Here is a 22,807-nt window from a genome sequence, read left to right as displayed (position 1 = left end):
ACCTTCATTAGCACAAAGCGCAGTGTTGTTAGACATGCAGAAGTAAAGTTCGGATGACAACTTCAACCTTCGAAAATGTGAGAACTTCGTGCTTAATGGTCCCTGCGGCACTCGCGGATTCATTGCAGCGTTTCCGTTTCATCAAGCTTTGTTTGGCCGGTATGCAATTTGAGAGTTACGAACCAGTTCCTTTTTTGTTGCACGAAAAGAAAAGAAGAAAAAAACCAGGCTTGTATCCCTGTACAACAAAATACTATTACTATACTGCGACCTTATTAGCTGACAACCTCACAAGATGAAAAAGCGTCAGGTGAAATGCTCGCGAGTTTTCAATATAGGCGCTACGACTGCCTGCCTTAAGTGAATGACATAAAAAGAGCACACGGTAAAGTAGGCGCACGAAGAACAGAAGAATGATGAGAGAAGAAAATGCGCACGCTAATCTGAGACCACCGTGCACTCTAAACACGGATACCACTATTTGGGAGCAATAAGTGAGTGAGCCGTCTTTTAGCGTACTCAGTGCGCTAGAGGACAGTTTACTAAGTTTTTACTCCTTTATGTTTTGAGTGTAACGCCAGTCTGCATGTGTCACTCTGCCTCTGATGGTGCGAATGTGGGCAGGCGGTTGGAAAATAGCAAGATATATCAATACGTGTGGGTGAAAAAGAAATGCTGCATCAGGCGGAGACACCGGACAGTTGCGCAAACGGTTTTCCGGGGAGTACGCGCTAGCGGATACGTACTTTGTCGTCTATCTTTGTTCTGCAAACCTCGCGGATGTGTGCAATGCCGGTGATCCTGCGTCACTTTGGCGCACAGATTCCCTGTTATTCTTGAGAGCTTTATGCGGCATGATGGCCGCAGTGGCGCACTTCTCATGGGGCTGCGAGTACTTTTGCTTGAGTTGCAGCACTAAAGATTGGCGAAGCATTTGAAGGTGATTTCAGTCTCAGCATCCCAAGAAAGGGCTAATTGAATATCTTCGTAGAGAGGCCTTTAACTAGTGGCAGGCTTGACGTGAACTATGACGACGATGATGGTGATGAGTGGATTCGTTTTGGTTATATCGTGAAGTATTTGTCGTATCATATCGTTCAGACCTGCGTAGCATTTTTTAAGATTTTAAAGATAGAACGTGCTGCTACTGTGAGGTAGAATCAGCTGTAGACAACCAATAGTTTTGCCAAGCAGGGCTTTTTCTTAGAGGAAAGCAAAGCAACGCACCAGCGCTGCGTCTAGGAGCCTAGCGATGCCGTGATCTTTACACTGTTATTTTCACTTTGTCGCATAACGGGATTTTGCACGGCCCTGAGCCCATCTGTATCAGCGGCAGAAGAAAAGCGGCTTTCCGCTATTGAGGTGTCATCAAGCTCTTGCTTTCCTGCACTACTTTGAAAGTTGGTTTTAGGTAAAATAAATCCAACCGAGGTATGGAAAGCTCTTTGAAACAAGAAGAAAAAAACTTAGCTGCAAGTAAAAGATGACCGTTGTACAAAGTGGAAGTTGGGGACGGTCAGCGCTTAGAGATGAAGTGAGAACAAACAGCGCAGGTACGGGAGAGAGAGAGGGAGAGAGAGATAGAGAAGGAGAGAGAGAAAGAGAGAGAGAGCTGACACAAACGAAGCACTGCGTTGCGTCCGCTCTCTCTGTCCCGTCTCTGTGCAGTTCTGTCCTCACTTCGCCACGACTTTTGTCTCGTGACGAAGTTCCATTAAGCCTCTTGGTTCTACCTTCTCGCTTAACAAGGAAAGCACCAAAGTGTAATTTTAACCTTTCCAAATGTAGCAGAATTTATGATGAACGCCTGATGGAGTTCAGTGGAGCTAAAATATGAAGCGAATTGCCGATAGAAGTATAAGTAGCCTGGGGCTTTAAATTGACCTGTAAATTGCATTACAAGTCTAATCAAATGCTGCCTCAAACTCTCGTTTTGTGGATTCTGCTTGATACCTTGCTTTTTAGTTCTATTTTATATTTTTGTTGTGTAATTTTTATTACAGTGTTATACTATGTGTTGACATCATTTTTTTTTATTTTGGAGTCGCCTGTGTTTGGAATTTTCCTGTGTATTTTCTAAAAGTGTACGATCAATGTAGTACTGTTACATGTACAATATCATTTGTTGCTTCAGCCCTCCACTCTGCGGCGGAACCTATTAGCAGTTTTCGCAATGGACCGGCAACTAGCCTGACACACTGTGCATGTGTCAGGTTTTTCTCAAACGCTGTGCAAACAGCGTAACATTTGGTCTGCCTTCGCAGTACGAAAGAAAAAAACGCCACTATTCCCTTATTTTTTTTCTAAGTGGAGGATATTTAATCAGGTTTGGTGTGAGGGAACAGTTAGGGTTGTTTTCGTGAAACGTTGCCTTACCGCGTTGTTTTGTTCGCCTTTTGGGCGCGTGAATTAAGTTATTTTGATTTCTAAGTGACGGAGCGCATGTACGCATGCTGGTGTCCACTTCAACAGAAAGATGCGTGGGAGAGACAGCACAGGTAGCTTCTGCGCATGATTGCGTGGTTTAATTTATAACACTGTGCAACTAAATTGCATCCCGTACATTTTCTTTTTTAAACTCTCGATTTGTTAGCAGACAAGGAGTGGATGATTAGGTGCAAAATCACAATTTTATTTGCGCGTAAAATGTAATTGCTGAGGCACTCACTTTCCCTTTGATGCGTTCAATAAAAACTTTAAAAAATGTTTTGATATTGTAGGCTTCTAGAAAGGTGCGGTGAGGGGCTAGCTGGTACTGTACTGTTATGCCTGAGTTCCTAACTCGCAGAAGACATTGCTGAATTTGTCCAAATTTACAGATGTAGACACAAGGTCTTCAGCAAGGAAATGCATGCGTTTTCGAAACACTTCTAGAACCTCTTAATGGGCCATTAAGGTTGCTGAAGTTTCCAGGGGCACTCGATAAAAAAGTCAGCTTTTAGAGACGCCTACAAAACATTTATTTTCGATGTATAGTTTTTCTGATTCGAGCTCGTTAGTTTTTCTCATTAGTTTTTTTTCATTAACATAAGCTCTGGGTTGCTCATCAAGCGCAGTAAGGCATGTTGACGGGCTAGTTGGTTTTGGATCTTGGCGCCTGTCCGTTGTCTCCTCGTCTCTTTTTTTGTGTCCTTGTGAAATTATTTGCGGCTAGGTGGGTTTTTTCCAAGTTTCAAGACGGTGTAAGCGTGCGAACGAGATTATCGCCGGTCGATCATAGATGGCGTCAGAGTGGTGTACGGCGTGCGCGCCGTTGTTCATCACCACTGCATGAGCGGAGGTATAGGATGGCTATGGGAGGGGAGGTCTGTCTGCAGCGGCACGCAACCACGCTCACCAACGCTCTGCCAATTGGCACGGCAGCGGGTAGGGTAAAGGCGGTGGTAGTGCGCGAGTTTCGGGTAGGTGCCTGTGTGAAGTTGGCCAAAGGAAATGGACTCCATGCGGCAGAGGCGAGGGTGAGCAAAGAAATATTCGGGGCGTTGGAAGCGAAAATGCTCTCGAATCTCGGAGAAGACCGAGGGTCGAAACGGAGTTCCTGGTCGGAGGAGGCGGCCGCAGGTGAGTCAGCACTGTAAGAAAGAGCGTGGGGCCAGGCACGCGCCTGTTGATTTACCTGCATGACCATGTCGTCTGGGGTCCGCAGGAGGATGCGAGGTGATCTCGAGGAGGTGCGTGACTGAACACTCGCACAGCAGTACGCACAGCAGTCGACGGTGCGATCGCGGAAGTTGCGGCAAGCAGAAGCGGAGTCGAACAAGATGTAGTCACTCAGGCAGAGCGAGGGAGGGTCATGGCGGGGGCCACTGCGAGCTACTCGGCCGCATGAGGGTTCGAGGAGCGAAAGGAGGCAGCTTGAGTAGGCGACCGTGGCGATCGACCACGACCGAGGTAAAAGCAGGAAGAGCGGGGTAGGAGACAGCGTCGACGTATGCGACCGCGTCGAGGGAGGCATAAGAACGTTGTAAATAAAAACACAGGCCGTGCGGTTGCCCACAATAACGACGGGGTGCATATGGACTGGGATGGGGGCGACAACCAGCGACGAGTGACGAGCCCGCAGCGCAATGAACGTTGCGTAGACAAGATCACTGCGCACGTTCGCCTAAAAGTGTGTATTTGGGCGTAGCATGCATTAGAACGCATAATTGTACTTTTTTTTTGCACAAAAATTTTTTCCCAGGACATTATAAGCGGGTTATTGACACTAAAAAATGGTACTATCAAGTAAGAAACAAAAAGAAGAAAAACAAAAATAGGCTGACAAATTGTTAAATGCAGAACAGGGCTAATATCGGAGCTGTTCTGTAGAACCATTCCAGCATTTCCATCCTCACGGTATGTGGTATATTCAGCGTTGTATTCTCAGCGGCGACGCACAGCTTTTCATCGAAAAATAGATCGTCTTCAATCTTTCAAGGCATGCCAGCGGTGTGACTGTCTTCCGGCCTTTTGTTTCCCACTAGCATGAATGGAAATAGCCTACAGTGCAAATTTTCGGCCAGTTTTCAATAGCGAGCTTGCTTTTATGATTTTATGATGTTTAACGTTCCAAAGAGACTGAGGCTATGATAGACAGCGTAGTAGAGGGCTGCGGATAATTCCGACCACCTGGGGATTCTGTAACGTGCACTGACATAGCATAGTACACGGGCCTGTGGCATTTCTTTCACCTCGATCGAAATGCGAGCGCCGAGGCCGGGATTGAACCCGCGTCTTTTGGGCCAAAAGTTGAGCGCCATAACCACTCAGCCACCGCGGCAATTTCATTAGTGAGCGTTGTAATATTTATTATACGCACGCTCACGCTAGCTTCTACATGACGAGCAATAAAACAAAGGCTTAGAGGAGGTTTTCATTCCAATTTATTCCTACACTCGTTTACTGCATTTGAGCATGATTTCCTTTACTTTTGAGCTTTCAAGCTTGAGTGGCCCCGCACAGGTCCTTGTCGTACAGGGAGATGCCCTCTCCACAGATTTCGGTATGCTTTTTCAAGCACTCTTCTGGGAACGAGTCTTTCAAAACTGTAGGCACCCACAGAATGCATTCTGAAAGCATCAAGAAAAAAGAAATTGATACCTCACCCGCGCACCATTAGGTGCCTGGGTAACAGTAACTTCCGAACTTTAAAAGCTGGCTCTCTTTCGTCTGCAAATGTTTGTTTTTCCCCAATTGTTGCAAACGCTTCATTGAATTTGTCCTTGAGATTAGTATACTTGGCAGTTCAAGGCGTCGATGTCTAACCTGCCATGTAATGAACCTATAAGTTGCTTTCGAAGGTTTCAGGAAGCCCAGGCAGTCTTTTGTAAGCTACAAATCTTGCGAGAATATTCTTACATAGTTCCTCAACAACAGACGCCTGATGACACGACAACGCGTGCAACAACAGAGAGTATTAAGCTCCCGCCAAATGCACAGACACGATCTTAAAGCATACTCAGGACGGCCGTACTAGACTATGTAGAGTACCAGTCCCCTCAAGCAACAAAGAAAACGTGGTGGTTGACTTAATGCTTTTCTGTGCTCTATAAAACGTGATATTTGATGCCACACTGCTATCACTTTTGCTACTTCGATCCACTATGATCATGTGAGCATTTTTCTCGTTAACTACATAATTAGAACGCGATACAAGAAAAGCGCTGCTACTTCACCCAATCAGTAAGCATACATACTGTCGTGTGTTTATAATACAGGAAAGAAAAAAATGGGCGATAAAGCTCCGCCTTAAGGGTATGACACGATAGCGTAATGAGTTAATTCCCATATATGCAAGAGTTGATTCTCTACGTTGCATTGGTAGATTCCTGGGAATACTCATACCAATCCTAGTGAAGTAATGCATTGGTTAAGCGATGTGCCACTCCCCTTCGATGGAAGGTGCTCCCAGCGGGGACCACCTGCCACAGCAATGCCCGTAATGTTTCGGCAACAACGCCGACACCGATAACAACGACACCGGATTATCTGAGAAATGGTGCCGTTAAGGCTATCGCGTTAAAACATCTAAATGGCGTCTATTTCTATTTACGTCGGCGTTTTTGTCGTAGTTTGAAGCCTAACATTTTGAAGGTCGGTACCTCACGTAATGAATACAGACCCTTTCTTAACGTGCAACTACGGACAACACCAAAGTGCTAAAGCATGTTATGATGTCAATTTCAGTCTCATGCCATGCGGGAAGCGTTCGGGACATAATGGAAAAGTTATTTTTTCTTAGGTTTATGCTCTTGAGGAGATAACAGTGGTCTTCTGCATGGATTTGCCGAAAAAAAAAAGATCGCTGGATAACTAAACGTCTGGTTGTTATCATCAAAGATGAGCAATTTAAACAAGGTTGTAGAATGGCTGTTTAGGATGCGGACTAAGCTGAATTCTGCAACAGACTGGGCAGCGTTGGTGCATAGAAAGAACCACGTATAATCCTACTGAAGAAGAGTGATGCTTTGTTGAACAATCTACGAGCCGTGCTAACAAGTTTTTGCCATGAGAAGTGAAGATGCATTTTTCCAGGCAAAGGCAGAAAATACCATACTTACGGTTCCCGAAATAATGTGTCTCCAAGATGGCGCACGTTTCGTAGTCGGTGTAGAGGAAGCGGTGGGTGTCAGGGTGATCGGTGTCTGCAGAAAGCAAGAAAGCCGTAGTCATCTTTTGTTTAAACACACAATAACAGACACTGCATCTCTGTATTTTTAGTGTTGATCATTGCTTCGCAGTAACGTAGTAAGGGCGTTCTGCCTGCATCGGTATTATGGTCCTAAATCTGCATGGCAGTGTAGCTACAGTAAACTGGCGAATCCAACTGAAAGCATAACTAGCTTGCCGCTCGAGTACATAAGCAAACTTTTTTTTTAGCGATAGCTGTTGCTTTGCACTCTTGGGCGGGCGCCTCGTTCGTCTGAACGCCAAACAGCCTCATAGCTGTCGCGTAACGAAGCAGCGAACATGAACTGAAATGGCCCGAACTAATAAGTGTACGCGTCGGCCATATGCCGCCAATTATCATAGCGGTCGCAGCGCGAACCAGGGCAGGAGAAGAAATGGCGACCGACAGAGGTGGATGCAGTGACCAAGTGAGCAGATGCCTTTCAGCCCGTGTGCTGTGCGACGTCAGTGCACATTAAAGTACCCCAGGTGGTCGAAATTTGTGGAGCTCTTCACTACGGCGTCCCTCATCGCCTTAGTCGCTTTGGGACGTTAAACCCCATAAACCATAAACTATAAACCAGCCTTTCCGCCGTCATACCTGTGTGCCATGTAAGAAGAAGCCGGCCGCCAGCCGCCGCCATCAATAACATGAAGGTCTGCAATGCGCTACAAATGGACGCCGTGCCATGTTAAGCTCGCTTCAAGTACAGACCAGCCGCAAGAGCTGGCTATCAAGGGCAAGAAAGGAGGCGCAGCGCATAATGGCAACTGCACTTGATCAGATATCCGCACGTGGGCGCTGAAGAGAGTGAAGTCCAATAAAAAGGCGTCGCAGGTTCTGCACGTCATGCTAGCTGTGGTAACAAAGCTAGGAGAGAACGTCGCGAAGCGGAATGTAGGTTAAGGCAACGGGAAGACAAGGGCTCTAGGCAGCGCAGGGCGTGTACGGGTTTGGGCAGAACATAAAGCAAAAAGCAGGAGCTTTTTGAGATCGTTTATAGGTAGCCCGCGAGATATCACCAGTAGAATATGTTACCGTCAGTGATTCACGAATGTCACTAAGGACGCTATCCAATGCGGACAGACTTGTGGTCTGGACGTGTCTTTGGGGAGTGCACTTCCGTATTCCGAGTGCCTTCAACATGAAAACAATCTCTGTACTCCGGAACGATTTCTTTTGGCAATGAGAAGAACGACACAGGGGCGCCGCGTCTGAAACGGTTACTCCGCTAAGAGTTTAGCTGAAGCACGAACGACCAGCGCGTTGTTCGGGGCGCGGCCACTTTAGATGCTTCGCGTCGTGCATGTTGTAACTGGAGTCATTTATGGAATCTGTGTAACAGGACGGACCCAAAAATTTGTTGTGAAAAAGAAATCTATTTTTCTGTGACTCTCTAGCATTTAAAATGTGCGGTGAGGCAGAAATATGCCTTAAATAACGAGTATTGCCAGCCGACTGTTTATGAAGGGTAACTATTGGCTCCAGCTGGAGACTACCTTCTGTTGCACGAAACGAAAGGGCGTGTTTCGGCTCTAGGTGTGGCTCTACGGGTCGAAAAAAAGTTGTCGACGACGCTTGCGGTCAGTAACGTAATCGTGTTCAAGTTGTCAAGTTCGAGATTGTTGATAAACGCACAACCGCCTGGGAACGAAATCAGTGAACCAGATGCATTAACGAAAATATATATATGCAACAGTCCGAGAGATGAATTAATTGGTAAAAGAAGAAAAAAAAGTTTTATGAACACGAAAGCGACATAAGCGAACAGCTTATAATGACCGTTCCCAGAAGGCGGCTGTAATCATAAGCATCTGGAAAGTGGACACAAAGACTAGTCACTCTTTGAAATGGAGTTCCCCATGTAATACGATATTAATGCTCGGCGGCGAAATGTGAAAGTCGCTGATCTCGCACTAATGGTGAGGCCACGTATGCGCGTGCCACTTCGGAAGAGCGGGTATTGAACATCCTGCACTCTGAACACGAATCTGCCTGTCAAGAAGTAAAAAAGGAATAAGCTGTCCTCTAGCGTACACCCTTTTAGGTGTAGGGTGTGCTGCGCAAGTTTTGGAGCAGATTTAGATTTCTGAATGTGCGGAATGCTTACTATTGGCAAAGGAGGTATATTTACACTGCAAAGCATAGTAATTTGGTGCATTTAGCAATGGAAGCAGACCTTTAAACGCAACACTGAGATTAGCAAATAAAAGAGAATGAAACCGCGGGTAAAATGTTCATAACTGCTATAACGCATATTTTTAAAAGGGAATCGTATCCGTTGCAAAGCGTTAAGTACTGCTTATATTTAGTGACTGGAATCTACCCCAGGGCTTGGGCAGCGTACCCTGCAGCGTAAAGGGAGTGTGCTACAGGATAGCTTACTTTGTTTTTACTCCTTTCCTGTTCAACTTGTAGGATCCTCGTAGAGGGTCGGAAGTTTTTTTTTCTGGCCACGAAAGGCAGATTAGCAGCAGGAAAACTAGAAAAAAATGATTACAAGAATTGCGCGTTAAGAAACCGCGGAGAATGAAGCACAAAAAGCAGACGACATGATTTGTGTGTGATGTGACCTAAATTTACTAGGCATTTTTAATGATTGCGATAATACAAAATTTCGCTGGCCCGACGTCTGAATGACTACATGTGGCTATTTACGTGCTCACGTGACCATTTAAAGTGGTCGACAACAACTTGGCAAGTTCGACGTGGAAGTTCAGAAAGGTGTATCAGTTTCTCATAATGTGAAAATCGATCTCTTTCCTCAGGAGCGAAATACGCAGGAAACTACCGTGAGTTCCTACTTTTGTACTGCTTTCTTTTCTGTTCTTGCTTTTGCTTGTGTGTGCGTTATTATAGTTTCTTCGTTGTTACTGTTTTGCTGTATGATGATATTTATGTGCGGTTTCACACTAGAGAGGACAGTTATGTGTGTCTTTATTCTGAGATCAGTGTTTTCTTCTTAACTAAGTGCGTTTGTGAGTTTGTCGTCAAGTGTACTGATGTTGCGTTTAGTGTAATGCCAGTTGTTATTAAGGATTGAAGTGCAGCCGCCTCGTCAAGCTGTCACTTACAACAGCTTTCTACGACTGCCCCTTTCTTATTGAAAGGAGGAGAACATTTAGGCGATGCTCGGTGGATCGCTAATATACGTTAGCATTTTCTGTGGCTGCTGATTCCGTTGTAGCTCCGACTTAAGAGTATGACGCGACAGCGTAAATGCGTTAACGCCCATAAGAGCGGAATTACTAATTTTGCACTTTGAATTTAGAGATCGCCGGCAGTCCTCATATCACCCCTGGCGTAGTGGTGCTGCAGGTGGCTATTTTGAACACAACCATCGGTGCGGATTGTGAAACCCATGTTGTTCTTAGTGAGCAGTCTCTCGCTACCAGTCATTAATTTAACTACCATCTGCAATGGCGGGCAGGTTGTGGTGACATCACAAGGTTCGCACGCGTGACGCATCACCCATCGCGCTTCAGGTATGCCGGCGGTCACCATTTCCGTTTGAACAGACCCTTTTAAAGCTAACGCATTGATAGATATTCGATTTGATGGCCCGCACCACTAAACCTTTTATAATAAAAACCCTGAGATGGTTCTGCCAGCATCAATCTCGCAGTGAAGAAACCTTCTAGCAGGGCCCTGCATGGAAACCAGCAGCATGGTCCTTGCTCGCTGGTGTTTGTCAGTTTACACCGAAAGCTGCTAATGGGATGATTTCCGCGAGGCAGCAGGCAACCAGCGTTGCAGCCGCAGGCACCAGTTCGCACGCTTTACACCAGGGATGCTCCGCGCCGTGCGCAAGTTAGCTGCACCAACACAGGATGGCGCCTTTGGAGCTCGCCTCGGAGGCGATTAACGCACGAGAGAGAAGAGGGGCTATGGCCGACCTCTTACTAAGTTTAACGATTTTGGCAGCTATACCTTGTGTACAGCGTGGCGGATGACGTCAAGCGACAGGGTGAGGAGAAGATTCGCGCAAGCGAGAGGGTTATGCGCTCGCACTGCGAAGACTGGTGGAGAAAGAGAGGTCGTGGGGAGAGATTGTATGCGCTATTGCTCTGTAGACCAATAGGCGTACACAGGTCTCTACGTCATACTTACGTCATACCTGTGCACGAACAAGTTTCGTGCACAGGCGCTGGTGTATGTTGCATGTACCAATGGAAAGAGGTGCGGATATGACAAAGTAGTGCTATCACGACAAGCTTATCAGGAGCGGTTTGGGGAATCGTAGACAGCAGATGCGCACCAAGCTTTCGCTGAGTTTCACTATTCACGCAACGATGGTGTAAACGTGCAAACATAATGAAATTTCTGTTTATCATCGCATCTCATTTCTGTTCTCCGGTGCTAATTCCCATACTTCGGCAATGAAAGCAGCATTATTCAACGTCTGTCGAGGCACATAACCGACGCCATAAAAAAAAAAAATTCCTGGCCTCCATTAATGCATGGTGCCCAAAGCATTGCCGAACTTTTGTTTCCCGTCTTTATTTCTGCGTAGATATCCGGCCAACACCGCACCACCGTTGACATCGAGATCACCAGGACGGCGAAGGAGGTGCTGGAGCCCCAGAACCGAGATAATGACTGCGAGCAAGATCTTCAGAAAGGACACGCGCGGCAACGGATCGCTGAATCAGAATCAGCGAGCCAGCCACCAGAGGCCACCGTATACTTGAACTAAATTTTAAGCAGGTCACTGCAGACTTAACCTGCAAGGATTAAAGTGCTGTAACACTCCCCCCCCCCCCCCCCTTCCCCCCTCCCCCCCCCTTTACCCCCCCATATTTTTGGTCCGTTTCAGCCGGAACGAACGTGATAACCTCCAAATCGCGCACCACTATACAGTGATACAGTGCCTAGTGAGATTAATTAACAGAACTGAATGATGCCAGCAGTCGCGAATGACAACGCTCCGCGCTGCGGCCCCCGAACACACCGGTAATTAGAGTGCCTTGGCTATTCCCACTTTTCAGTCTAAGGAGAGTTGAGCAGATACTCATAGCGTGCTAATAATTCTTTTCTCCCTTCTTTTATCCCACAGCTTCGCATGGGAAGACTCCGCCGCTGCGATCGCCTTTCACTTGAACTAAACTTTATTGTTCCCCACTGCAATTCCATCTGACACTCGCATCACTTGCCCAAAAATGACCATTACATATCAAACACATTAGATAGACGTCGAAGGATCACCTATTCCTTTCTTCTCCTATGAGATCGGTAGACAATGCAGTTCTGGAACAGAAATTGCTCATTCTTACCAGAGTTTACGACGGCGTAAACCGCGTCAGGTGTGGAGCTTGCCGTGTAGTGTATTAGTGGGTGCTTTCTGTCAGAAAAAAAAAACAAGGAATGAGGGTTGAATTGCGTTCTTACATACAGACATGAATGACGCTCGCGTACGGTACAGGAATAAAACGACTAGACTGAGTGTCTAAAATAGCTTCCAAAGTCCAAACCTTTCACTTCTACTATGCTGCTGGCTGGATTTTTACTGCGACTCGAACGAGGGGACATCAAAAGAAAAAATAATGCCAATCAGACACTATAGTTGGCACAACCAGCGTTCTAAAGATCACGACTTGCTTGCTCATTAATTTTTTGGTTCACAGTTACCTGCTAAATAAAGTAGAGAGCGAAGTCGTAGTCCGTACAACTGACTAGAATTTCGCATCAAGCCAGGGAAAACTCTGAGGACCCTTTATTGACCTCAAGTGCCGAGATATTACAAATCAGTTTCCCAAGAAAACCGCTCGCAATGGAATTAGTTTGACTCGACGTTGTGTTGTTTGTTAGCGTATAACGTTGGACAATTTTTTTGTTTCTTATGCCCTTGTGTAAATCAGAATTATCAGCGACAAATGCACAATCTCTTAAAGACCACCATTTTCAAGACTGTCAAGTTGATAAATTTTTAAGATTTAATACGAGAACTTGAAGACTACAAATTGCTTCTGACTGCGGAAAGGACCATGAATTGAAACCTTACGAGTAATTCATGAGGATTTCTTTAACCCTTATTTCCACGTTTCTGGAGAAGAGTTACAAAAAAATAACTCAGCTGCGAATAAAGAATGCGAAGGAAAGTTTGCATTTAATTTTTGCTGCGTGTAGGTGGTAGTTAAAATGTCCCCTCTACGGCTGCGCCGCTTTGAAATCCTCTCTTAAGATCTCGTAGAGGGGAATTGCTGTTGAAGATGGTTGTTGTAGGATTCTTGACGTCTTGCAGATTCGAATTGCTCAATCACATTGCTAGAGGACACTTCTGGAGAGGTTAACTTTTTATAACAATTAAAAGCACAAAGGAAGATACAAGCAAGGAGAAAACATATTTACACTTGACTAGCTCACGAGTAGTTCTACGTGACGAAACCAGCCCTCGGTCCTGCCGAAGCAGCGGGTTTTAAATCCTATGTCCCCGCCCTCGGTGGGAGGAATAACCAATCAGGTACTGTACAAACATCCACCCAATAACGTATTGGGGAAAGGAAAACACCACCAATCAATGATTTGGGAAAGAAGGTAGCTCATCGCGACACCGTACACATATCGTATGTACACTTTCTACCATCACGATTTTGCTTTCCTGCTGCGAGCTTCGCGAACCTTCTCACTTTCCCATGATGCAGATTACTTCAACTTCCGGTTGACCCAGGTTCCAGGAAAGCCACTTCAACTCATCTGTTAAGCATCGTCGCTCCTCATGCCTGCAGCTAGCGTGACAATATGTCAAAGCACCCCGCTGCAGACATGGCACAAAAGCCCACGCACTGTGATGCGGCCTAACGACTCTGTCCATAAGGGGAGTTTGACGTCTCCCGTAATCCCCCGCCATTCGGCGCCCCCTTTCTCCCGCTTGGTTGACTGACCCCTTTCTGTGCGGTTGTGTGGAGGGCCCAAGAAAAAGGACGTAATGGGCATTCCACTAACGCGACCGGATGCGGTAAACAAAATACAGCACCGCGAACTTCACTGTGGTGGTGGTGACAACTTTTTAATGAACCAAAGGACAGTTTTCAGGCCAAAAATGGCCCTTTACACAGGTGGAGTCCTTAGTCCGGGACCCCGCTGGACGAGGCCGCTAATCGCGCCCGTTGTACTAGAGCCCGTTGAGACTCCAGCCCCGAGCAGTTGAGCAGGGCTGCCTCCCATGCCTCTCGGGAAGGGGAAGGATTGGGGGGAAGGGAAGGATTCCCCTGACAGGCCCAAACCATGTGGAAGGTATCGGATACTTCCCCACAGTGAGGGCAGCGCCCATCAATTTTGGGGTCGAAATGTTTCGCTATTGCAGGACACAACAGAGTGTCGGTCTGCAGGCGCCTCAGTGTTCGCTCATCGGCTTTACTCAGGCCCTCAGAAGGGACCGGGTAAAGACGATGGCGTTCGCAATAGGCGTCCAGAATTTCCTTGAACAGCAGAAGCGGTTGCACAATCTCTGAGCTGGAAGAGCCTGGAAGAGGTTCCTGGTAGGTAAGCGCTCGGGTAGCCGCGTCCGCAGCCTCATTACCTCTAACGCCCTGATGGCCTGGAGTCCAAACTATGCGTTTGGGCGAAGGGTCCGATTCCCTCACTCGTGCTTTAATATACAGTAGGCTAAAGGTGAAACCTCGCCAGCCAGGTAGCGTTCGCAGGCTCGACGCGAATCTGTCACCATTACCTTCGAATTCTAGTCCGAGGCGGCAAGCGCAATGGCTACCTCCTCGGCCTGCGCTGAATTTCGAGCTCCAAATGAGAAGCCGTTAACGCATTGGTCCTGGTGAACTACGGCGCCCGTGTAGAATCCATTGGGCGGCGGCCCTGGCACGTCAACGTAGTATACACCGTGCTTGGAACCGTGTTGGTGTTCGAGGGCCCGAGCGCGCGCCTCTCGTCTGCCTTCGTGTGTATGCGTGTGCATGTTGCACGAGAGTGGAGGGACCCAGAGCTTGTGACGCCATAGCTCCGGAATCCGACACGTCTCCTCTGTAGTGCACTCGTGTTCAGTGTGCAAGCGGCCTAGCAGGAGGCGCCCGGATGTGCGTGGTTCGGAATGAGAATCGCCTTTATGCTCGTCGCCCCAATTTCACAAAAAGCAGGATTGCACAGTCTTTGTGGAGTAGCAGGTCAGGGCCATGTTAGCACCGGTCGACCTCTCTACCTTTTCCTCTCATTAAAATTCCTTTCTCTCTGCACAGCCTTTTTAAAACCAAAAAACAATCCAACCCTACACGCAACATATTTTGGTTCACGAGGTATATGTTGCGTGTAGGGTTGGATTCTTTTTCGCCTTTAAAAAGGCTGTGCAGAGAGAAAGGAATTTTAATGAGAGGAAAAGGTGAAGAGGTCGGCCGGGGGTACATGGCCCTGGCCTGCTACTCCACAAAACTGTGCAATCCTGCGTTTTGTGAAATTGGGGTGACAAGCATAAAGCCGATTCTCATTGCCAACCACGCACCTCGCAATCAATTCAAAAATCCGCCTCCCTGGTCGGGTATCAAATGCTTGCAAGTTAGGAGCGAACGGTTACTCAATAAAGCTCCAAACCGTACACTGTGCTTTATTTAGTTTATGATTACCCAGATGCGACTGGTGTTAAGCAATGGCGGCTTTAAACAGAAACTAATAAATTTGTAAATTAGCCTAAATACTAAACATGTTTGACGAAAACAAAATAGTCACCTCGTCAGCGAAGGCACAACATTTGTTTTATTGCGGAAGTGAAACGAAATCGTCATTACGAGGAAGATTGTCACTACACCTTTCTTATCTTGAGGACCAATACTTTTATATGCTATTTTGTGCCTGATGCTGCGTTTTACTGCTCACGCTCTGCGTAATTCGGCCAATAATTTCGTCAGAGTTTTGGTACAGCGCCTCTTTTAGATGACAGGACAATGTATCGTGCAGTAATAGTGTGTTTAAATGATGCGATCGCTTTTACAACGCATATTAATTCCACCACTAGCAAAGCTCGTCTGTGATATCAGGGTTTACTTTCTGAGCTAATCAAGGACATTTGTTGACCTTTCTTTTTTAAGTTTATATTGATCTGGTATCAGTCGATTCCATCTTAGCAATAGCTGCGAAAAAAATAGGATGGGCCATATTGGCGCACTGTCAAATTAAACTCAGGGGCGCCACATTTGGAAAAGGAAGTGATTCTGGCTAGATTTATTTGGTAATCAAAGAGTGATTCATGCTGCATGCTACTTTTTTGCAGTATTTGCAGTATTGCAGTATTTTTTGCAGTATTGCAGCTACTTTGCAGTATTTTTTCGCTGCCCCGCTCACTTCGCGTGCAACTAAGCTGCTCGTAGAGGACGATCGCACGTGTCTCCGTGTCTAAGAAATGTAGCTGACACACTATTCAGCTCCCAGGTCTGGTAAAACTTGTGCTTCGTCATGGATTTACTGGGCTTCCAAGACCATCTTTCCCATCTTGACCCTTTCAAACACTATGTAGGCAACTGCGTACATAGTGAGCGCAAAGTTTTTCCGTGAGTGCGCTACGCCTAGGAGTGATTGGTTTGTGTCAGGCGAAACCACTGTTATTCATTTCATAAGAGGTATTTTGTTTGCTAGATAACCAGCACAAAAAATACAATAAAAACAGTAATGCTTGGCACCTCATTATTTATAAAGTTGTTGGCTGAAGAGACCATTTTTATCTGCGAGCAGCAAAGTCCGTGATACATAGTTAGTACTAAAGGGATCCTAGATTTTAGACATCACAACGAAATGTTCTACCAGAAAACCAAGAAATGATTGCACTCTCTTCTAGGCGCCTATTTATTTCCCTCTTCATAACCATGTTACAGTTTGCAACTTTATTGTTCCTTTTAAATTAATTTTATATGTTCTTGTACATACTTGACTGGAGTGCTTCACATTTTAAAGAAAATAATTGGCTTGCGTGTAATATTTAGGCTGAAGGTAGTTTTTTTACCCACATTTTGAGAGCGGTAATAAAAAGTATTAATGTCACCTCACGGCATGATGACAGACAGTAGCGGCACCGTGTCCTGGCGGGCATCGGATCGCTAAATATTTTTACAAGCACGATTCTAAGAGCGATCGCACGATATCTCTGCCAGAAGCAATATGGTGGAGGCATCGGTCGGATGCACGGTGCCTCTATGACGACTAGGAGTAAGAAATGAAATCCAGAGCATTATTTTGTCTCGTCTTTCAGTAGAATATGAGCACAGTGACATGTTTTCTTCTCTGAAGACGTTACAGTTGCCACAGTTCGTAAGAACCAATAAAAGAGGTTATCGCGGCTACTTCACGATCTGCGATTTCGCTGGATGCTCGTCCTTAGCACCCTGTAATAAGGAACGGCTTACTTCTCTTCATCTCCGTCAACATTCAGCGACCAGCGGTATGTGGCCGATGGAACATCCGGGTCCAAGTCCACCCGCTTCGCTGCAAGGCACTTGAACATATGATCAGGGTTCGTGTCCCGCACAGCGATAGCGTCGTCAAAGTGTTCGAGCAGCTGCGAAGTTCAACAGTTATAGTTAGGAATGGCACCGAGTAAAGGCAAGCTCAAACTGGTTTACCGATGTGTGGACACATCACAGACGTGCACCGCTAGAGCAACAAATAGCACCGCTACAGTTTCTCTATTATTTCAATTTTCCTCAAAGCTTAAGCCTAATACAACACATAATTCGACTGGAACTCAGCTGGCGGTGCCAGTTTGACGAAGCTATTGATGATCGCATGACAATCCAGTGTAGATTTCGGCGAACCAGTGCTTTCACTCTTGATGCACGCATGAGGTACATTTCCATGAAGATGAGCGTGCAATTTTGTACCTATTTGTCCTCTTTCTTTTTTAGGAGAGGGCGTCGGGTCGCCAAGAATCATCACAAGTACAATTCTAAGAGTGGTCCTATGGCTGCGCTGCCCTTAGCAGGGCGGTGGGTCACATCTAACACAAGACGACAAAGGACACACTAAACACGGCTGTGTTGCCGAAGCGGTGCTCTACCGAGAATGAATTTGCATATGGACACATCATACATGATATGGTTGTGAACGCTAATACCTCAGTCTTACGGTGTCCTTCACTTCGACAAGAAATTTGTAAAAAAAAAAAAGATATTTGTCAGTTATACACAACTGTACACGGTTAGCTGTAAACAGTTAGCTCAAATTACGCACTACTGTAATGAAATTTCGCTCGTTGTTCGACTTCATGTTACTTGCTTCATGTTAGAATTTAACAGCGGAAAAAAAAGATGAGCAACGAAGAAAGACAGTGATTCCTGCTCTGAAAAAAATGACTCTTTTAGTCTCTGGTGCGCTGTTAATTTACTATTTCATTTTGCCCAGCGCTTCATACGCGCTTCACTCGGTTGCAACCAGCAGTGTACTCTCGTTTTTAGGCTTTGGTAGAGGCCACAGTTGCGGTCAGTAGCTCAAGTGCCTCACCTCAATATTGTACCAGGAACTTCAACGTTATTACAAGGCGACCGTAATAATCATCACACGACCGGTTCAAACAGTGCATAAAAACGCGGAAATTTACCCAAAAGCCGTCCGGGACCTCTGACTCTGGGTGGACGTCGCCCTGGGAGCCGAATGCTGGCGCAATAATAAACAACTGGAATGCTCCGAGTGCCAGCAGAGGAAGTGGCTTGATGTAAGACATTTTTACCACTGGGGAAAAGTAAGCGTAATTTTCTAAGCTGCAGGCTAAGCTCACAATCTTAGGCTATGTTCCAGCAGCAGTGAATTCTGCACTGGAATTAGTAAATACAAGCCCTCTGATCCCTGCGACCGTAGGGATGGCTGGCAATGTAAATGTGCCACGTCTCACTGGGCGTTCACGCAGCCAATTGGCTAGGAAGCAGTTAACCTGAAATACGGTTTATTAGCATCGCTCCTGGAGCCAAAAATATTGCGGTTGTTTTCGTTTTAGCGGCCACTTCTCACAAAATCCATTACAGTCCGCTGCGCAAAATTGCCTCGCTCCAGCTGCTCTTCACTCGTGACGTGGTCATCCTACCGAGCGGTAAAAAATAAGCAAGCGAGAAGATCGAATCTGCGCTCTGGCATGAGCTGTCATGTTGATAGCGTGGATTGATTGATTGATTAAAAACATCTTTATTTGTTCAGTATTCTCAGAACGTGTGGGTGGGCCGCCTAGTCCGGTAGTCCATTGGCTGCTGCTGCTGCGCTGGGTCATTACTCTCTCGTTCCCTTTCATCTGAAAACCAACACTGCATGCACATCTCAAGGTGAACTGCCCCCTAACGGGACCCGCTATAAACATCAGTCATAATAAAACGTTCAAGAAAGGTTTGGGACCAAATGCCATACTTTGCTCATGTATGCAGTTTTGTGAAACGAAGCCTCGTTTAGTGCAGCTTTCGCGTCGTTAAAGTTAATAGCGTCAGCAAAAAATCCTCGACGTCAGGAGACCACTATGAGAATCCGAAATGGTACTTTACAGCGCCTGCTCTCGAGCTGACTGCTCGTAGAATCGCCAGCCATCTTTGACAGGCGGGACTCCTTTTCTGTCTGGGAGGGAGCAGTCAGGCCGCAGTGATGCAGGGAACAGCGTCTTAAAGGCTTACAAACTATATAGGTCGGCACGCTTACAAAGTGCCGCTTGGTGGGCGGAGTAAGCGGGAGGAGGAGGAGAGGCGGAGAGGTGTAGTAAGAATACACGGGGGAGCAGCTGGCACCACGATAACCACGACTCGGTTGGAAAGAGGGATAACCTGCTGCAGGTCCGAAAGTGGCGTGACCTCGTCATGTAGTTTCCTGCCTTTTGTCACCTCCCCTATGACAATAGTTGGGTGTTACTGCCGTGAATAAATAAATAAAAAAGATAAAAACCTTGAGCGGCATTCCTCGAGCAGGTCGAGCGGCAAACCTTGAGCGCGTCATTCATCCCGCGAAGGCCGTAAAAGGTACCGTACAGCGCATTCTACAGGCTTATTAAAGAGTGCCCAGGCTACAGTGTGTGCTTGTGAGGCGTGTAATACGCCATCTACAATAGTCCTGAACCTCAGATTTTCAGGAGAGTAAAGAGAGGCCTCGCTATGAACCTTCAGGAAGTTCGTAGCTTTACAGGCGCTGTAAGTGCCCGACTTTTTTTTGTAATTCGAGAAGTGTGCTATGGAGCATAAGTTCTGAAATGGGGAATGGAATGCAGAAGACATAAAGTTAAAAGAAGGAGTGAGGACCAGTTTAGCGGAGGTAGTTTGCAGAGGTTGCCGGTCAAGTGATTGTTCAAAGTCCACTTTACATCGTCACATTCGCGGTTAAACCGCAGGGCCACCACCCTGACGAGCGGTTTCCTAACAGGACCGGTCCCTGGGCACGTCCACAAGTGCCGCATATCCCACGCGCTGCAATTCTTCCGTCTTTACAGATGAAAAGCGCACCGTGTGAACGGTTGACTTTTGACCAACCCTGTACACCGCAAAGAAGAAGCAAGTCAATGAAAAGCGTCAATAACCCCTGCACACTCGCTAGTCGCCTATTCTACGGCCCAGTGTGACAGGCATGCTGTCAAATTGCGACTGTGCCCAATTTGAGGAAAATGCCTTCAACGCTTCGTCACCGGTAGTGGACCGCGACTTCGGTGGCCCGATTTACATAAAGGCGAAATGTAAAGAATGCCTATGTGTCGGTGCGCTTTAAGGAAAGTCGGATGATAGAATTTGTTCTGTTCCAAATAGATAAATAAAGCCCGCGAGAGCTTCTTTCCACTTCACTGGTGTGACGGATACGGGTACGGACGATGCCTTCAGCGGTTAACTGAAATGATGTGCGCAAACGCTTCTCGCATGTAGGCCAAACTTGCAGGAGATGGCTTCTTCGAAGGAGGAGGAGGAAAAACTTTTATTTAACCAATGGTGGTTTGTTGCCATTGTCTTCGAGCGGTGTCCTTAAACCAGGACTCCGTTGGCTGCCGCTATCCTGTGCGCCTGCTTGATCAGCCGTTGAGGGTCCTGAGGGTCTGTGCTGGACTGAACAGCCGCCCAAGAGAAAAAAGTGGGGTGGAGGATGGATGGCTGCTGGCACGGTGGGCTGGGTCCCGCCTATGGGGAGTGGAAGAGTGTGGGCGTAGGGTTGCTGCATGTTGGGCTCCATCCACGATATTGTGTGGGGAAGAAGAGTTGGCTGTGATAGAGGACTGGGAATGTGTGCGTCTGAGCTGGCGCCAGGGTATGGCGTCAGCTGTGTTGAGGGATCTGTGTGTGTGTGTGTGTGTGTGTGTGTGTGTGTGTGTGTGTGCGTGTGCGTGCGTGCGTGCGTGTGTGTGTGTGAGAGAGTCTGTGATGCTTGTAGTGTTCAAGGAAGAGCGTGTATGTTAAAGTCTCGGTTGGTGATTGTGTTTACATGTTTTTCTTTTCGTCTGGTTGTGGCTTCTCCGGACGTTTATTGTTTAACAAAAGAAGTGCTGCGGCCCGTGTTTTATTGTAATTCGAAAACGGTAACTAAAAAGCTTGCTGTCACGAATGCTTCTCGCATTTCCAAGATGAGATGCTCGAGATGCGGAACAAGAACGCAGATGCTGTTTCTCTTCAATAAAAAAAAATTCTCCGACCTTCATGCTTTTATGCCATGCCAGATGTGAGGAACCCGTCATGATCATGATATTGCGTTTTAATAGCGCAATGGCACCTTTGGCCAAAGAACGCCACCGCATAAGCAAATTTTTTTAATACAAAGTGGGATGAATCACCCTTTTTCCAAGAATTTCATCTCATAGAAGCCAAGCACTAAGCCGGCGGTGATCTTGTGACCCCTCGTATCACCGGCGGGTACGGGGTAGCACGGGGGTACAAATTCGCACATCCTGCATGAGACGGAAGTTCGAACCTCTGGGACACCACTGTGGCCATGACGAAGCGATTAGGAAAAAAATGCCAAGCCCTTGCTGTGTTCCTTATTTCGGGGGGATTCCCACAGAGTAAATACACTTGCTTTTTGAGAGACGAATGGCCAGAGAGAGTTTCAGATGCTACTAATGGGGAGCAACAAGTGGTTTCTGAAGTTTCAATTTTTGTTTCAGTTCATGATCACATGTGATTCGGTTTTTGCACCTATTCCTAGATGAAAAAAAAAGAAGCCGACTTTGTGGTTCTAAAATAACAGATACTCCAGCTCCTAAATCCGTTGTTGCTGTGCACGTTGACTATTGTTTTGCCTTGCGCTCTTATTAGAAGTAAAAAATATTTCCTCCATCTGCATGAAAGAGTTGACGCTGAGCTTACCTTTATGGCAGAAAAAACTGTTCACCCATATGAGTTCCTGATTTAGCACTGCTTTTATGATATTTTTGTCAGTGTAATTGAATTAATGTTTAAACGCGTCACGTACCGACGCTATTGCCAGTTGAAATTTTCTGTCCGGTCAGCAACCCGCATTTCAAAATCATTCTTTGAAGCGCAGAAAAGCAGAGCCACGCTCAACCAAGTGTCTGTGTTTTGAACAGTGCAATGGCGAGTAGTATAGCGATGTCCCTAGCCATTTCCACTGAGAAGTTGTGTAAACCAGCTGCAAAGACGACTGATGGCCGCACGTGCCGAGTCGGAGGTCAGCGTCCCCTCGAGCCTCGTCGCAGATCTCATGCTGAGTGACGAACTTGCCGAGCGGGGAAGAAATAAAAGCGAAATTTCGTGCGCAGAGGCAGTTTGAGAATTACACGAAATTACACACTGAAACCACACAGCTGTGCGTGTCGAGCATCCATGCCCAACAATTCTGGACAAAAGCAGTTTTAAACAAAACAGTTTGAGCGCAATTTTTTTATTTATTGCAATATTTGATTATACGAATCAATATATCCAGAGATCTTCTTTCCGCAAGCTTGAATGTTTTTCCTATTAATGTTTTGCTATCGTGAAAAGCGTACCCCATTGATTTTCTATTGTTTTGGATCTTACATGCAAAGTTCGGCTCTATGCTGACGATTGTGTCGTTTACCATGTTGTGGAAAGTTCCTCTGATGCGTTATAACTACAGCGAAACTTGGATTCCATCCAGTCCTGGTGCTCAAAATGGCAAATGCCTTTGAAAGCCACAAAATGCCAATTTGTCTCTTTCACTCGAAAGCGTTCCCCATTATAAACAAATTACTCATTACGTAATGTTCCCTTGCAAAAAGTACTTGAATATAAGTACATCGGCGTTTAT

At 46.4% G+C, this 22,807-nt stretch overlaps 1 protein-coding gene across 1 annotated transcript; it reads right to left on the bottom strand.

Annotated features, from left to right (window-relative positions):
* Window positions 1-4,912: 4,912 nt before the first annotated feature.
* On the bottom strand, window positions 4,913-18,449 carry LOC149359300 (uncharacterized). The gene is made up of 5 exons (XM_089569016.1): window positions 18,180-18,449; window positions 16,990-17,141; window positions 11,926-11,993; window positions 6,543-6,626; window positions 4,913-5,051 (listed from the first exon to the last, which is right to left on the bottom strand). Exons 1-5 carry the CDS (start codon window positions 18,300-18,302, stop codon window positions 4,921-4,923), a joined length of 558 nt encoding a protein of 185 aa, XP_089425142.1. The 5' UTR covers window positions 18,303-18,449; the 3' UTR covers window positions 4,913-4,920.
* Between the last annotated feature and the right edge of the window lie 4,358 nt (window positions 18,450-22,807).

The sequence above is a fragment of the Amblyomma mixtum genome, chromosome 2 (assembly GCF_055824585.1).
Source record: "Amblyomma mixtum isolate Tamu chromosome 2, ASM5582458v1, whole genome shotgun sequence".
Classification (NCBI taxonomy): Eukaryota; Metazoa; Arthropoda; class Arachnida; order Ixodida; family Ixodidae; genus Amblyomma; species Amblyomma mixtum.
This window is presented reverse-complemented; position numbering and strand designations above follow the sequence as displayed.

Excerpts from the sequence above, each read along its gene's own strand:
- LOC149359300 (XM_089569016.1), bottom strand. The coding sequence starts at position 18,302 with ATGTCTTACATCAAGCCACTTCCTCTGCTGGCACTCGGAGCATTCCAG. Across the intron at positions 6,627-11,925 it reads TTACGCCGTCGTAAACTCTG|ACACCGATCACCCTGACACC; the intron begins GTAAGAATGAGC and ends TGCTTTCTGCAG. Across the intron at positions 5,052-6,542 it reads GACACATTATTTCGGGAACC|AATGCATTCTGTGGGTGCCT; the intron begins GTAAGTATGGTA and ends TGATGCTTTCAG.